Source organism: Artemia franciscana, chromosome 21 (genome assembly GCF_032884065.1).
Source record: "Artemia franciscana chromosome 21, ASM3288406v1, whole genome shotgun sequence".
NCBI lineage: Eukaryota > Metazoa > Arthropoda > Branchiopoda > Anostraca > Artemiidae > Artemia > Artemia franciscana.
The window spans coordinates 31,235,737-31,254,539 of record NC_088883.1 but is presented as its reverse complement, the minus strand read 5'-3'; the positions used below and the strand labels follow the sequence as shown (position 1 = coordinate 31,254,539).

The following is an 18,803-nucleotide window of genomic DNA, read 5'->3' as shown; positions in this document are numbered from 1 at the left end:
TTTTTAAATCTATTTTGTATTCAGTAGGCCTAAATTGTAAATGTTTGCTTACCAAAATTAATAAAACTAGTCTTTTCAATTTCCAATCGAATCAGCTCCTTTCGAAGTTTCGATATCTCCTTTTATACGAAGTGCCCTGGTCTAAAAAAATCCCCCCCCTCTCCAAAAAATAGAATATTGTGCCCACACCGAAAAATCAGTCATTTCTCTAGTTTGTTCATTGGTTAATATAGTAAATATGTTTACTGGAGCTGCTTTTCGTTGTCCACTCGTTGAATCTGTCGCGGCGCGGCAGGCGTGTATGCAAAATACTTTTTTCGGGTGAGGAGGGGGATGGGCTGACCCTAAAATGGAGGGGGCTTCCTGGGGATTGGCTCCGATAAAGAATAGTAAAATTTGTCGATGCAGGGAGAATTTGCTGAATCCCAAGAAATATATGGTCTTCAAAGGCAGTACTCCATCGGTGCTCAAGTAAAGAGAAAGATACAACCGTTTAATAACAAAACTTACACGATCCACATTTCTCCTGCGAGGAAAGACAACAAAGAATACAAGCGAATATAATGGTATGAGAGTCTCCCCATTTTAAGGATTTTACTATGAAAACGTGCCCATTTGTGTAACTTGCTAAGATCAGTCGAATCAATCATTTTATTAATACTAAAACACTATTACAAACGCAAAAAAGTCATTCGGCCCAAGAAGCTTTGCTTGTTATAGGCCATACAACACAATAATAGAACACTAAAAGAACCATAAATAATACCCTATATCAAACAATGCATGTGAAATGAAGATGAGGAAGAATAAACACTAGCATACAGTAGAAAAAAAAATAACCTGGTAGTGATTATAATGATAAAAATAAATAGAAACCAAGAAAGTAGAGAAACACGAAAGACAAAAATTTACATTAGAACATTAGAAAAAAAAGGACTTAAAAGTTAAGAAGAAGCGAAAGTATTTCTCAGGATAGGCTGTATTGCTCTTTTATTGCTCTTTGTCCCATTGTATTGCTCTTTTGTATTGCTTTTGTATTACTTTTGTATTGCTCTTTGTCCCATGCTTTCCAACTTTTAATTAAGTTAAGTTTAAAGCCGTTAATTAAACGGCTGTGTAAGTTTTTCCCAGAGGGATTAAATATAGGAAATTATGTAAGAAGGAATAGTTTGTTAAGGTTTCTAGGAGTTGAATTTTATTATGGTTGTTGATTGTTGGTTAAAATATTCACCTTATTGTTGTTTGTTTTTTTTTGTCTTTTTTTTTAAGTTATACTTCGTTCCTCGAGCTTTGGCTATACGCTGTATTTTGTGTTGCTATGGCGCGCAGGCTTCTCGCGTTAAATCTTATATTATATATAATTATATATATTATATATTATTATATCATATTATTATATTATATTATTATATCTTTATATTATATCTTATATTATACTCTTAAGACTGGTTACTAATGCACCAAATTTCTTCCATTTTTCAGAACTTAAAAACCTAATTTTTTATTGTTACGTCTCACTGCTCACCTAGTAGTTTTTCACTCTAGCCTGATAGACTGAGACGTACTATGTCTCAGTACTATGACGTACTATATATAGACGTACTATGTACTATGACTGAGACTCTTTGTCCCATTGTATTGCTCTTTTTTATTACTTTTGTATTGCTCTTTGTCCCATGCTTTCCAACTTTTAATTAAGTTCTGGAAATTTGATGTTTCTGTTTTTTATTGTTACGTCTCACTGCTCACCAATGTCAAACAAACTTCTTTTTCACTCTAATAATACGTTGCCTGATAGACTGAGACGATAAGCAAATAATTATGTCTTGTCTACATGTTTATATATATTTATTAAAATCGTAATTTAACTTCATAAATCAGTCATTTCCTTTGGGTAATTTGAAGGTTCGCAGATAGTCCAGTGAAATTGACCTTGTCTTAGCTGATGCCTTGACAGTGATTTATCTACCTCATTTGGCCTGTTTTCCATTCAGCTCCTTTGTGTTTTTGTGTCAATTTCTTTTGGATGAATACCAACTAATCTGTGTTTTTCAATACCCCAATTAGAAGTGTTAATGTGAGATGTAGTGGAAAATGCATGCCTTTTAAATATGAACAAAAATCGGTTGTGGAGGGCTCAAATTAACTCACTTCCTCCATTCTATGGCCACTGGTTTGATACAATCACCCCTGGAAAAAGGGAGACACCAATACTTCCTATACAAAAAGTTATTTTCCTTGTTGTTCAATGTGAGGGACTGTAATTCTTTAGTACAGAATTTTTGACCGTGGAGATTATAACGGTGCGTTTTTTATTTACTATTCATTTTGATCCGCGGCCGTTCGAGGGGTTTCAGGCTCTTTTTTGAAATTCCAAAATATTTGTTTTCGCAGTAAACTTTTACAATTAAGATTAATCGAAATAATAGTTAGGCGTACCACCCCTGAATCAGCTTCAAATGTTATATTTTCTAACCAGAACGTTTTTGTTCCAAGATGAAGCTCATTTTTTTACGGTTGCTCATGCTAATCGGTATTTGCGATCGCTTGACTTCTAATTTGTACTTGCTGTTGGACAAGGCGGTTTCACCTAAAATTGCATCTGAATGAAGATTTAGAATGAGAGCCCCCCCTCCCCACGATAGCAGGTCAAGTGCCAACCATTCGACATGCTTCTGTCATTATTTGTCCTAGCTATGTTCGAATTTACGGAAACCTTCAGCTGGCTCAAGATCTTTTTTGTCGTCCAGCTTTATGTCCAGTTTTGTCCATGTCCAGTTATGTTTTGCCCAGTTATGTTTATGTCCAGTATATCTATTTTTGTGTCCAGCTATCGTTAACCAACTCTTTAGATACCCTCCTTTTCTTCTGTTCCATGTTAATAAGGGTTCAATATTTGGTTAGTGAAACGGTCTTCAAGGTTGTATAAGGCGTGTCAGAGTCAGTTCGCACCTTCTTGTTCTGGTACTACAAGCTCATTGCAGTGTTTGACTAATTGGTGAACAGTTCTCTGTCCCGCCAAGCAGAAAACTAATTCTTTGGCAACCTGCCAAAAATCTCCCTGTTATTTCAAGCCCATTTGTACGATACCGTTCCAGCTTGATCCACTGGCAGATCCAGGTGGGGGAGGGGGGTTACCGCCCTCAAGATTTTTTCTGGCGCCCACTTTCTCTGTTTATTTTCTTTTTTTTTTAAGAATAAATTTGTCAATTCGGTCTATTATTGGCACCTTTGTCATCCTGCCCCCTCCAAGATTTTTGCTCGTTGGCACCCTTATCACATTGGGCCTCCCTCAAGATTTTGCTCCAGATTTGCTCCCGGCTTGATCTTTGGCACCTAGCCTTTTTTTGTACCTTGAAGGCCTATTTGATATAACTATTCTAGGTATTTATTTCTGCCATTGGATGATTTTTTTCTTTATTTCTACTAGCGTATTTGTTTCTACTATTTCTACTAGTCGTGATAGGGAGGAAAGAGTTAAACACTGAATAGATTGGGATGGGGCATGCGCAGATGGATTGACCTCAGACGATATGGTGCTGCACTGAGTTGCTTATAGTAGCAGTATCAGGTTATCATTGTTTTCCTTCACCTTACTCTCTGGGGCATGGACGGTAAGTTTCTTCTTTAGGGAGTCTATATATATACTACAACAGCAAGGAGGGATTTTCATTTTCAAATTGTCCATGAACATGATCTTAGACAACTTGAAAATGATCTTCAAGGCCCTGCAGTCTGACCTTCCTGCACCGAGGATACGATGTCCTGCGCCATGTTTTGGTGTTCAGCTTTTGACATTAAGTGAAATTGGAAACGCTGACTTTACCCTTAGCTGGGAATCAATCTTTAGCTACAGCTTGTCATTTTTTTAAACTTTTTTTTTTCTAATTTGGAATGATGTTTCGTCACCTCTTTCTATCCCATGTCGCAAGGGTTTGGCACGCTCTACTTAAACGATCTTAAAATAATCATTGCTATTCTGACACTGCCGTATCCATCTGCTTACAAGTTTCATGAGTGATTAGAAGACAGATTGGTTGTCTAAAATTTGCCCATGTTTGATTAGCCTCAAACTCCTTCTGCCCTGTAAAGAAGAAGAATAAGGGTATTACACCTTTTTATAAACACTTAACAGTATTCCTAAGACTAGGAGTTGAGGACATCATTTTAGGAAACCTAGGGAGGGGTTAGGGGGCTAAGTGGGTTTGAAATTAATCTTGTCTGCAACCAGCACGTACGCTTAGATACAGAGGAATATAGGCATGCGCAAGACTCCTAAAGGTGCTTACAATTTTTCACCACATTTTCTAATATTTTTCCGACAATCCACCCTTTTTTCCATGTTGCAATCCCCGAAATGTCGAGCCTCTACTCTCCCTAATTATGTTCTAAGGTACATAGTTGTCCTACGGAATTGATTGATGCCGCGTGAGAAGCTGCGGGCTGTCTCTGTTGATACAATTCTACTGTTTTGCTCTGTCAACCCTAGTAACTTGAAATGGAAAATTTCTTACATGCCTAAATGAATAAAGAAACACTATTTTAGTCTACATTAAGGCCCACTGCAAATTCTATGAAAGATTATAAAAACACCTTTAAAAAATCTTAAAATACACTATATCATTTCTGATAGTCCTTTGCTTTACCCCCCCCCCCTAATATGCAAATATTTAGCCCAGACTAAATATGTTCCATGGTTTTTGCCATGTTTTGTCTTTTGAAAAAATAGGTTCAACGGCAAAGAAGTCAACAAAATCCTGAAAGGGAAAATGTATAACTTGGGTTATTGTTTGAAGATTCGGGGGGTAAAGTTAAATGCTTTTAGGAATGATATATGTAAGTATATTTAAAAGTTGTTTTCAAAATTTTAGTATTTCCTTTTGAGTGGGCATAACTGTAGACTAATACCAAAGAAGGTTATAAATGGAACGAAAAAACTTTTTTTTTTTTTACTTTCAGGGAATAGTTTTATTCTTTAAAAATGAAAAGGAAGCATAAAGAACATTGTGGTGGAACAGTAGATTGATCTCTGGGACAGTGGGACATTGGAGCACTGTCCTGGGAGGACAGTGCTTGGCAATAGGGGGAGCAGGGTCCAGCTGTCATAAGGCCCCGAATTGCACATCGAGATTACGCATTACCATCTCAAATAACTAAGCAAGGAGAAAAACAAGGGACCATAGAGAACCATCAAGGGGAAAACATAGTAAAATAAGTAGACCTAACTCAATTGATTGAAACAAAAGGAAAAATAATACATCTCGCACTGCTAAATGTCCTGGCTAAGCATATGGTTCCTTCTTGTAACTCCAGGTGAAAAATTACCACGAATCGCAATATGGCTGAATACAATATTAATTGTCTTAAATAACAAGTTTACGCCACAACAGGTGTATGCTCTCAGAGTAAGTATGATGCATGCAGGCTATACTTGAATTGAAATATATATATATATATATATATATATATATATATATATATATATATATATATATATATATATATATATATATATATATATATATATATATATATATATATATATATATATATATATATATATATATATATGTATATATATATACATATACATATACATATACATATATATATATATATATATATATATATATATATATATATATATATATATATATATATATATATATATATATATATATATATATATATATAAACTAGCTGTCTTTTTTATTGACGCATCTGCTGTTGCAATGCAGCTTGATCAAAAAGAAAGTTAAGTGTTTTTTTTCAGTCATGTAATTTTTGAACTTTAAATTAGAAACGCGGGATAATGTTACTAATGATTATATATGAATGATCAGCCATTTCAGAAATTTGGATGATCTATTTTAAGGTTGTATCCAGGGATTGAGGGTTTTGACTCTCCCCCCTCCCCTCCCCCCCCAAAAAAACAACAAACAAACAAGCAATGTTTGTCAGACTCGTGAAAACTTAACAAAAACGAATATTAACAAATTTTTCATGAATTTTAAGTTTTTTGTACCCCCACCCATCTGAAACAAATCCTGGATACGTTCTTGGCCGTTCGATACCAAAAACGCCATTTAGTGAGTCTCAGCGTCGGCTGACTGTCTCAAAGACAAAGGTCCCATCAGCAAATTTTTTCAGCACCATAGGGAGCTTCCGAAGCAATTTTGGTAAAAACTAATAGGGATCTTAGACGTGTCGACAGTTTGAAAAGCCAACGAGAGCCTAGTTTAAAACAAAGGTAGCCTTACTTATTTTTAAGCAAAACGTTGTCTATTCAATGTACGTACAGCATAAATAATTTGTATCCTGTGTAGCAAAGATTATAATTAAGGTAGTTAGCACAACAGGAAACTTCCAAAGCAGTAGAATTATTCAGTAAGACTACATTTGAGCTGTTTTTAGGGTTTTTTAAGCAGATATGCTAAAATATCTTTTTTACTGCCCTTTCCTAAACTTTAAAAAGACAATTCTGCTCCGTTCAATCAATCAATCAATACAAAAAGCTTTCCAATTATAAGTTTAATTCAATGTGAATATCTCCGGCACAGATAGGGAGAAGATAAATGGTTTATTCTAAGATTTATGGGAAAGTAGCAGAGGCGCCATTTGGACCAAATCTTGGGGTGGGCATAAACTCCATCTTGGGCCCCCCGACTCACTTCGTGTCGCGTAATCATCTAGGAAATGGGCATTTGACAGAACTTGAGAATTTTATTATGTATCTTACCTACTTTCAAAGTTTACAATAATTAATAGCAAATAGCGTAATTACCCCAAAGGTCCTCAAGTAATTACGCTCTTTGGTTAATAGGCATGCAGTAATTTCAAATCAATTGGACAGAATGTATTATGTTGGACATAATGGATTATTATGGCCGGCAAAGGGCCCTTTGTGGTGGAAGTTTGGGTCCCCTGGAAAATCTGGGGTGGGCATTTGCCCACCCCTGACTTCCCCAAATGGCGCCTCTGGAAAGTAGGTGCCGATTTTTAGTTTTCTGTTGTTAATTCAGATCTCTTATCAAAGCTATACAAGTTAGGTCAAGACCGCTCAATCAATTCTAAGTAGTTTGGCAACACAAACTAAAAAAATTTGTAATGGACGAGATATGGTGATTTCTTAAGGTATCGAAGACCCTTAAATACATTCCTTTCAAATGCATAGATAGGGAGAAGTTAAATGGTTTATTGTAAGATTTCTGGGTAAGTAGGTGCCAATTTTTAGTTTTCTGTTGTTTATTCAGATCTCTTATCAAAGCTATAGAAGTTAGGTCAAGATCGCTCAATCAATTCTAAGTAGTTTGGCCACACAAACTAAAAAAAATTGTAATGGACGAGATATGGTGATTCCTTAAGGTACCGTATCACCTAAAAAACATACACAAAAATGGAATGAAACGTGAAAATCTCATTAACAGAATCTTTTTGTATGTTGTTAAAGTTCTTATTATTATATAAAGTCTTATTATCATAGAGTTTTCTTTCATTTTCTAAGATTTCTGGGAAAGTAGGTGCTGGCTTTTAGTTTTCTGTTGTTTATTCAAATCTCTTATCAAAGCTATGCAAGTTAGGTCAAGACCGCTCAATCAATTCCAAGTAGTTTGGCCACACAAACTAGAAAAAGTTGTAATTGACAAGATAGGGTGATTCCTTAAGGTATCGAAGAGCGTTGTGGTTTTAGTGAACCAACTTTTCATCATGTCCTCGGAGGATATGCAAAATATATGCATATGCAAATATATTGACATGAGGAAATGCAATTTTGAATGCTAAATATATGGCTTTCATTTTAGTTTATCCTTTTTTGTTTATGCTTCAGTTATCCCTTCAAGTTATTCCCTGCATAGTGGCTCGATGTACCAGGCTTATAGTGGCAATTTTTAGATATTAGTGGCAATTAGTGGCAATTTAAGATATATGTTCCCTGTAAAACAAGAGATATCTTGGTAAGCCTACAGATCTAACTTGCACGAAAGGACAAGATACTTATATCAATAGTCTTATATCTATCCATTCACCAAACCAAAAATATATTTTACCTATACTTATAGCACCAAGGAAACTAAAATAAAAACACTTGTTAATAAACACATTGTTAATAAGCATTTGTTAATAAAAACATTCCCTGTCTCCATCTTAGGTATATTCGTCCCTATAAACCGCAATTTTCTACAATATTTCCTTTGGTTGTTATAGTTTTAAACCAAATTTTGCTTGTGGAAGTTTCACGAGTGGTGCCACATTAGACCATAAAAATAAATGAGCAATTCAATTAAAGACAATCTCTTGTTTATCAGTGTGTTAATCGTACGTTTTTTCAAACCAGATCAATATATATGAAAATAGTATAAAAGGTGCAGTATGGTGCCGGGGGGGGGGGGGGAGAGAAAGCTTCCTTTTAGGGGCTGATTGGGGTGTGTTTTCTGCATAACCGCTCCCTCTTAACGCAAAAATGGATATTTTTTCCTCCAAGTTTTTAAGAACGACTGCTCAAACACAAAGGCCGTTGAACTTGAAAAAGAAGTATTTTTAAAGCAGTGTAAAACTTCACACACTTCACAAATACTTCAAAGTATAAAATGTCACAAATAAACTTCACGGTTTATTTAATTACCCAACACAATGCCATTAGGTGACATTGGACATTTTTCTACTAGGCACTAGCTCGAGTCTTAACTTATTTGAACTCATTTTTCTTAACTTATTTTTATTTATATTTATTTTTATATATTTTATATTTATATTTTCGAACTTATTTTTCTTAACTTATTTGAAGAAGATAGTAGCTGATATGAACGAGGGAATCAAAAGCGGGACGTGCTCACCTCCCGCGTGCACACGTCAATCAAACAGTTGGTGATAACGAACTGTAGTAAGGAGCGACCCGGCTCAGTAGTAACCGAAACTCTAAAAAATGGAATTTTGATATGAATAGCTGGACCAGAATTTTAGATCAATAGATATATCAAAAGAGTTGGATTTTAATGCTGATTTTAAATATATAAGTTTCATCAAGATTAGTTTTACCCATCAAAAGTTACGAGCCTGAGAAAATTTGCCTCATTTTCAAAAAAAGGGGGAAACACCCCTAAAGGTCATACAATCTTAACGAAAATCACACCATCAGATTCAGTGTATCAGAGAACCATACTGTAGAAGTTTCAAGTTCCTATCTACACAAATGTGGAATTTCGCATTTTTTTGCCAGAAGACAAATCACGGATGCGTGTTTATTTGTTTTTTTGGTTTGTTTTTTTTTCCCAGGGGTGATCGTATCGACTCAGTGGTCCTAGAATGTCGCAAGAGGGCTCATTTTAACGGAAATTAAAAGTTCTAGTGCCATTTTTAAGTGACCAAAAAATTGGAGGGCCCCTAGGCCCCCTCCCACGCTATCAAAATTCTCAGATAGCCATTTTATTCACCATAGTTGAAAAACCTAATAACTTTGTCTTTGGGGACGACTTACTCTCCCGCAGTCCCCATGGGAGGGGCTGCAAGTTACAAACTTTGACCTGTGTTTACATATAGTCATGGTTCCTGGGAAGTGTACAAACGTTTTCAGGGGTATTTTTTGGGTTTAGGGGAGAGAGTTGAGGGGGGATTCTGTGGTAGGATATTCCCAAGGAGGAACTTCTCATGGGGGAACACAATGTCAATGAAGGAGGTGCGGGATTTTCTAGTATTATTTGAAAAAACAATGAAAAAACAAATGTGAAAAGTATTTTCTGCTTAAAGTAAGGAGCAGCATCAAAACTTGAAACGAACAGAAATTATTACGCATATGAGGGGTTTACCTCCTCGTAATACCTCACTCTTTACGCTAAAGTATTTTTAGTAATTTCAACTATTTATTCTACGGCCCTTGTGATTCAGAGGTCATTCTTAAGGAATTGGGACAAAATTTAAGCTTTAGTGTAAAGAGCGAGGTATCGACGAGGGGTGAACCCCCTCATATACGCAAGAAAAACATACGAATATAGAAGTTCGTTACGTAAGTTAATTCGTAAGCTACTTATATTTTTTACTAATGAAAACGTTCGTAAAAATTTAAAAGTTCTAGTTGTCTTTTTAAGTAATCGAAAAATTGAAGGGCAACTAGGCCTCCTCCCTCTCCTTTCTTCTCAAAATCTTCCGATTGAAACTATGAGAATGCCATTTAGCCAAAAAAAAATTAATATGCAAATTTTGTTTTAATGTCTAACTATAGCGTGGGATAACTCAATCTAACTATTGAGAAGAGTGGGATATGTTGGGGGAACTTTTCTTGGAGGAATTTGTCATGGGGGAAGAAAATTTTCATGAAGGGGGCGCAAGGTTTTCTAGTATTATTTAAAAAAAAAAGAAAAAATAAATTTGAAAAAGTTTTTTCAACTGAAAGTAAGGAGAAGCATTAAAACTTAAAACGAACAGAAATTATTACGCATATGATGGGCTCATCTCCTCCTAATACCTCGCTCTTTACGCTAAAGTATTTTTAGTAATTTCAACTATTTATTCTACGGCTTTTGTGATTCAGGGGATCATTCTTAAGAAATTGCGACAAAATTTAAACTTTAGTGTAAAGAGCGAGGTACTGACGAGGGGAGGAACCCCCTCATATACGTAATCAAAACATGAGAATACAGAAGTTCGATACGTAAGCTATTTTATAAGGTACGTATATTTTTAACTAATAAAAACATTAGTAAAAAAATTAACGTTCTAGTTGCCTTATTAAGTAACCAAAAAACGGTGGGCAACTAGGCCTCCTCCCCCGCTCCTTTTTTTCTCAAAATTATTCGATAAAACTATGAAAAAGCCATTCAGCCAAAAAAAAAAAAATAAAAAAAAATGCAAATTTCGTTTTAATTATTCATCTGCGGAGAGCCAAAATCAAAACATGCATTTGTTCAAAAACGTTCAAAAATTAAATTAGAAAAAACTAAGTTTTTTTTTTAACGGAAAGTAAGGAGCGACATTAAAACTTAAAACGAACAGAAATTACTTCGTATATGTAAGGGGCTGCTTCCTCATCAACGCCCCGCTCTTTACGCTAAAGGTTTTTGCTGTTTTAAAAAATAGAGATATGAGAAAGAGTCTAACTTTAGCATAAAGAGCGGGGCGTTGATGAGGAAGCAGTCCCTTTCATATACGAAGTAATTTCTGTTCGTTTTAAGTTTTAATTTCACTCCTTACTTCTGTTAAAAAAACTTGTTTTTTTTATTTATTTAATTACTTAATAAGGCTCATAGACCTTTGTAGATGAGTAGTATTTTAGCGTGAAACAAAGGGACCGTGTTGATAAAAGTTCATGGTTTGGTCTTGAAGGAAGGCTGGTTCGAGTGATGAAACACTGGTTTTTGTCGTCCTAGCTTAGATGTAGTGTGAAAAGCTGATTCGACGTATATTTATAGGTCTATCCATTGTCAGAGGCGACAACTAGTGTTCGAACCTTATTAGTATCTGACGATGCATCACCTTTTACACTTCGGGACCTAACACCAGGTGGCTCTTACAAGATTGAATTGAACACTGTTTTCGAAAATAAAGATAGCATAAATATGGTCACCAGGAATTTCACTACAAGTAAGTTCCAGCTATTAGTACAATCAGTGTGGATTTAGAACAAATTTTTTGAGGGAGGATGCCGTGTGACAAGGGTGCCAATAAGCAATATCTAGGGGGGGTATGTGACAAGGGTGCCATTAATTGACCAAATTGACCAATGTATTTTAAAACAAGAGCTAAGAGCTCATATGGCACTTTGACGAGGCAAGAAGAGCTAAGAGCCAAGAGCTCATATGGTATGAGCTCTAACAAAATACTAAGGATCAATAGATTGATTTAAAAGGAAAATCAGAGGCTTAATGCTTGTCAGGATTTAAAATAAGAGCTCTGAGTCACGATGTCCTTCTAAATATCAAAATTCATTAAGATCCGATCACCCACTCATAAGTTATAAATACAAAATTTTTTCTTATTTTTCCCCTCCCTTTAGCCCCCCAGATGGTCGAATCTGGGACAACGACTTTATCAAGTCAAATTGTGCAGCTCCCTGACACGCCTACCAATTTTCTTCGTCCTAGCACGTCCAGAAACACCAAACTCGCCAAATCATTGAACCCCTCCCCCCAACTCCCCCAAAGAGAGCGAATCCAGTACGGTTACGTCAATCACGTATCAAGGACATTTGCTTATTCTATCCACCAAGCTTCATTCCGATTCCTCCACTCCAAGTGTTTTCCAAGATTTCCCCCTCTAACTCCCCCCAGTGTCAAAAGATCTGGTCGGGATTTGAAATAAGAGCTCTGAGACATGAATTCCTTCTAAATATCAAATTTCATTAAGATCCGATCACCTATTCGCAAGATAGAAATACCCCAATTTTCACGTTTTCCAAAAATTCCGGTTCCCCCCCCCCTACACCCCCCAATGTCACAGGATCTGGTCGGAATTTAAAATTAGAGCTTTAAAGCACAACATCCTTCTAAATATCAAATTTCACTAAGATCTGGTCACCCTTTCGTAAGTTACAAATACCTCAATTTTCAAAATTACCCCCCCCCCCCAACTCCACCAACGAGAGCAGATCCGGTCCGGTTATGTCAGTCACGTATCTTAGACATGTTTTTATTCTTCCCATCCAGTTTCATCCTGATCTCTCCGCTTTAAGTATTTTCTAAGATTTCTGGTCCCCCCAACTGCCCCCCCCCCAATGACGCTGGATCCTGTTGAGATTTAAAATAAGAGATCTGAGTTACAAGATCCTGCTAAATATGAAGTTTTATGAAGATCCGATCTCTCCTTCGTAAGTTAAAAATACGTCATTTTTTCTAATTTTTCAGAATTAACCCCCCCCCAATAGAGCGGACCCGTTCCAATTATGTAAATCACGTATCTAATACTTCTGCTATTTTTCCCACCAAGTTTCATCCCGATCCCTCCAATCTAAGCGTTTTCCATTATTTTAGGTTCCCCTACCCCAAACTCCCCCCCAATGTCACCAGATCCGGTCGGGATTTAAAATAAGGGCTTTGAGACACGATATCCTTCTAAATATCAAATTTCATTGCGATCCGATCACCCATTCATAAGTTAAAAATACCTCATTTTTCAAATTTTTCAGAATTTACCCCCCCGCCAACTACCCCAAAGAGAGCGGATCTGTTCCGGTTATGTAAATCATGTATCTAGGACTTGTGCTTATTTTTCCCACCTAGTTTCATCCCGATCTCTCCACTCTAAGTGTTTTCCAAGATTTTAGGTTTCCCCCTCCCAACTCTCCCCAATGTCACCAGATCCGGTTGGGATTTAAAAGAAGAGCTCTGAGACACGATATCCGTCTAAATATCAAATTTGATTGAGATCCGATAATAAGTTAAAAATACCTCAATTTTTCTAATTTTTCAGAATTACCCCCCCCCCTCAACTACCCCAAAGAAAGCTGATCCGTTCCAGTTATGTCAATCATCTATCTAGGACTTGTGCTTATTTTTCCCACCAAGTTTCATCCTGATCCCTCCACTCTAAGTGTTTTTCCAAGATTTTAGGTTTCCCCCTCCCAACTCCCCCCCCCCCCAATGTCACCAGATCCGGTCGGAATTTAAAAAAAGAGCTCTGAGGCATGATAGCCTTCCAAACATCAAATTTCAGTAATATCTGATCAACCGTTCGTAAGTTAAAAATACTTCAATTTTTCTATTTTTTCCGAATTACTGGGTCCCCCACTACCCCCCCCCCCCCCCAGATGGTCAAATCGGGAAAACAACTATTTTTTAATTTAATCTGGTCCAGTCCCTGATACGCCTGCCAAATTTCATCGTCCTAGCTTACCTGGAAGTGCCTAAAGTAGCAAAACCGGGACCGATAGACAGATAGACAGACCGACAGAATTTGTGATTGCTATATGTCATTTGGTTAATCCCAAGTGCCATAAAAAGAGTGAAAAACAGAAAAAACAAGGAATGTAGATGCCAGAGGAAATCTCGGAGGAGACCGAGGGCAGGTTCCCCTGGCCTCCTGGATCCATCACTAAGTACAATTCCTTTTAACAGATAATTTGGGTGAAAATATGCACTCGTAAACTAGTATTCTGCTGCGTTTTTAAAATCAATTTAGATTTGTATAGGGTTGGTAAGTATGTCATTGGTAACACCTATGCCAAGAACGCAAATTTTTAAAAGGAAACAAAATGTTCGTATTTTCGTATTCAGGATGATTATACTGATACTACTACTACTAACAACTCACTGCAACACCAAGCGACACAGCTGTTCACGCTCCTCCTCCACCCCAAACTATTCGAAGCTTCCCTCTTTACCCCTTACAAATACCTCTATTTTCAAAATTACCCCCCCCCCCCCAACTCCACCAAAGAGAGCAGATCCGTCCAGTTATGTCAGTCACGTATCTTAGACAGGTTTCTATTCTTCCCATCCAGTTTCATCCTGATCTCACCGCTTTAAGTGTTTTCTAAGATTTCCGGTCCCCCCAACTGCCCCCCCCCCCTAATTACGTTTGATCCGGTTGAGATTTAAAATAAGATATCAGAGTTACGAGGTCCTTCTAAATATGAAGTTTCATGAAGATCCGATCACTCCTTCGTAAGTTAAAAATACGTCATTTTTTCTTATTTTTCAGAATTACCCCCCCCCCCCCCCAATTGAGCGGATCCGTTCCAATTATGTAAATCACGTATGCAAGACTTCTGCTTATTTTTCCAACCAAGTTTCATCCAATTCTTCCAATCTAAGCGTTTTCCATCATTTTAGGTTTCCCCACCCCAAACTTCCCCCAATGTCACCAGATCCGGTCAGGATTTAAAATAAGAGCTTTGAGACACGATATCCTTCTAAATATGTCAATCATGTATCTAGGACTCGTGTTTTTTTTCCACCAAGTTTCATCCCGATCCTCCACTCTATGTGTTTTCCAAGTTTTAGGTTTCCCCCTCCCAACTCCCCCCCAATGTCACCAGATCCGTTCGGGTTTAAAATAAGAGCTCTGAGCCACGATATCCTTCTAAATATTAAATTTCATTGAGATCCGATCACCCGTTCGTAAGTTAAAAATACCTCATTTTTTTTAATTTTTCAGAAATACCCCCCCCCCCCAACTACCCCAAAGAGAGCGGATCCGTTCCGTTTATGTCAATCATCTATCTAGGACTTGTGTTTATTTTTCCCATCATGTTTCATCCCGATCCCCCCACTCTAAGTGTTTTCCAAGTTTTAGGTTTCCCCCTCCCAACTCCCCGCCCCCGTCACCAGATCCGGTCGGGATTTAAAATAAGAGCTCTAAGACACGATATCCTTCTAAACATCAAATTTCATTGAGATCCGATCACCCGTTCGTAAGTTGAAAATACCTCATTTTTTCTGGTTTTTAAGAATTACTCCCCCCCCCAACTACCCCAAAGAGAGCGAATCAGTTCCGATTATGTCAATCGTGTATCTGGGACTTGCGCTTATTTTTCCCATCAAGTTTCATCCCGATCCCTCCACTCTAAGTGTTTTCCAAGATTTTAGGTTTCCCCCCTCCAACTCCCCCAAATGTCATCAGATCCGGTCGGAATTTAAAAAAAGAGCTCTGAGGCATGATAGCCTTCCAAACATCAAATTTCAGTTTCCGAATTAACCGGCCCCCACCCCCCCTCCCTCCAGATGGTCAAATCGGGTAAACGACTATTCCTAATTTAATCTGGTCCGGTCCCTGATACGCTTGCCAAATTCCATTGTCCTAGCTTACCTGGAAGTGCCTAAAGTAGCAAAACCGGGACTTTAGGTCCCCCCCGAAACTCCCCCCCCCCCCAATGTCATCAGATCCGGTCGGGATTTAAAATAAGAGCTCTGAGACACAATATCATTCCAAACATCCAATTTCATTAAGATCCAATCACCCGCTCATAAGTTAAAAATACTTCATTTTTTTTTATTTTTTTAGCGAATTAACCGGTCCCCCACTCCCCCTCCCCCCCCAGATGGTCAAATTGGGAAAACGACTATTTCTAATTTAATCTGGTCCGGTCCCTGATACGCTTGCCAAATTTCATCGTCCTAGTCTACCTGGAAGTGCCTAAAGTAGCAAAACCGGGACCGACAGACCGACAGACAGACCGACAGACAGCCCATTTATAGCTGACTTTGTCAAATAATAAAAGATATTTAGATGATATTTTGGTCTTAAATTGTAAGGATTTCATTGATGTTTCTAAAAATATATATCCATCAGAGCTTACTCTTGAACCTAGTCATGGCGCTGGTCTTGAAGATCATTTCTTAGATTTTTATATTAATATTTCTGATAATAATAAATTAAGTTTTAAAATGTATAATAAAACGGAGGATTTCGATTTTGAAGCGATTTATTTCCCATTCCCTGAAAGTAATATACACTCAAATATCACATATTCAGCGTTTTTCTCACAGTTACTTCGATATGCAAGGATTTGTAGTAATTATATTGATTTTAAAAATAGATGTAAAACCTTAAGCCAAAAATTGATATTAAGAGGTTTTTCTGCAAATAAATTAACTTGGCAATTTAAAAAAATTAGTTTTCATTATAACGAACTTTTAAATAAATACCAAAAGAATTATCTAGAAATACTTAGGGAAATTTTTGGTTAATTTTGTAGGTTCGCGAAAAGTTGTAGGTTCGCGAAAGTTGAAAAGTAGGTTCGCGAAAAGTTCGCGATTTGTAGGTTCGCGAAAAGAGCGGATTTTTAAAAAATTGCCACATGGCACTGATGAAATCTGTAATTGTTTTAGTTCATTCAGGTTTTTCGCAAAGAGTTAATATTTGTGATTTAGTAAAATTTATCACATTTAGTTTACCTACTGCTGCTAAACTGAGGATTATATTAACAGGATAAGCTTGTTTTGGTGTTACTTGGTTGTTCTACATTTGCTTTTTTTTTATAGGCATATATTTTGGGGGTGATACCTGACACGGGGATACCATAGGTATTCTGTGGTAGGCACAACACTTGAATGGGTAGAAAATTTAAAGTGCCGAAACCCTATAGGCAAGTGTATTCTCCTGATGAGCCCTTGTGTTGGGTTGTTGCCTCTGAATTATTTGTCTTTACTGTTTTTGTTGTTTGTTAAATGACGACTTATACTTATTGACGACATGACTGCCTGTCCATGGATTATTCTTTATGGTTGATTACATAAAAAAAACTAGTTTTTCTAACTGAAAGTAAGGAGCAACTTTAAAACTTAAAACGAACAGAAATTACTCCGTATATGAAATGGGTTGTCCCCTCCGCAATCCCTCGCTCTTTATGCTAAAGCTTTTAATTGTTTTAAAAAGCAGAATTGTGGTAAAGAGTCAAACTTTAGCGTAAAGAGCGAGGGATTGCGGAGGGAAAAATCCATTTCATATACGGAGTAATTTCTGTTCGTTTTAAGTTTTAATGTCGCTCCTTACTTTCAGTTAAAAAAACTAGTTTTTTTTTATTCATTTCTGAACGTTTTTGAATTAGTGCATGTTTGATTTTGGCTCTCCGCACATAAATTATTAAAATGAAATTTGCATACTAATTCTTTTTTTTTGGCTAAATGGCTTTCTCTTAATTTTGATCGGACGATTTTGAGAAATTAGGTGGTGGAGAAGGAGGCGTAGGAGGCCCTCCAATTTTTCAGTTACTTAAAAAGGCAACTAGCACTTTTAATTTTTGACGAACGTTTTTATTAGTACAAAATATACGTAACTTAAGAATTAACTTACGTAACAAACTTTTATATTCTTATATTTTTATTATGTATATGAGGGGGTTTTTCTCCTCGTTAACGCCTCGGTCTTTGTACTAAATCTTAAGTTTTGTCCCAATTCTGTAAGAATGACCCCTGAATCAGAAAGGCCGTAGAATAAGTTGATGAAATTACTAAAAATACTTTAGCATAAAGAGCGATGTATTTATCTCCTCCTAAATACCTCGTTCTTTATGCTAAAGTATTCTTAGAACCACTCATATGCTTAATAATCTCTGTTGGTTTTAACTTTTAATGCTACTCCTTACTTTCAATTGAAAAAAAACTTTATCATGTTTATTTTTTCATTGTTTTTTTTTTATAGTAATGCTAGAAAATCCTGCGCCCTTTTCTTTGAGTTTCTATTCTCCCATGACATATTCCTCCAAGGAAAGATCCTCCGACATAGCCCCTCCCCTCAACCCAACCCCCCAAACCAAAAGAATCCCCCTGAAAACGTCTGTACACTTCCCAATAACCATTACTGTATGAAAACACTGGTCAAAGTTTATAACTTGCAGCCCCTCCCCAGGGACTCTGAGGGAGTAAGTCATCCCCAAAGACGTAGTTATTATGATTTTTCGACTATGCGGAACAAAATGGCTATCTGAAAATTTTGATCCGTTGACTTTGGGAACAAAATGAGTGTGGGAGGGGGCCTAGGTGCCCTCCAATTTTTTTGGTCACTTAAAAAGGAACTAGAACTTTTCATTTCCATTAGAATGAGCCCTCTTGCGACATTCTAAGATCAATTGGTCGATAAGATGACCCCTGGGAAAAAGAAAAACAAAAACAAAAAACAAACAAACAAATAAACACACACCCGTGATCTGTCTTCTGGCAAAAAATACGGAATTCCACATTTTTGTATATAGGAGCTTGAAATTTCTGTTAAAGGGTTCTCTGATACGCTGAATGCGATGGTGTGATTTTCGTTAAGATTCTGTGACTTTTGGGGAGTGTTTCCTCCTATTTTCTAAAATAAGGTAAATTTTCTCAGACTCTTAACTTTTGATGACAAAGACTAAATTTGATGTAACTTATATATTTGAAATCGCC

General features: G+C 36.7%; 1 protein-coding gene across 1 annotated transcript in view; it reads left to right on the top strand.

Annotated features, from left to right (window-relative positions):
- LOC136040878 (tyrosine-protein phosphatase 10D-like) overlaps window positions 1-18,803 on the top strand; it is a gene marked incomplete in the record, with an annotated part of 219,901 nt that overhangs the window by 49,138 nt on the left and 151,960 nt on the right. The window contains 1 exon segment of the mRNA XM_065725278.1: window positions 11,403-11,574. Within this exon segment, the coding sequence (XP_065581350.1) occupies window positions 11,403-11,574 (172 nt within the window).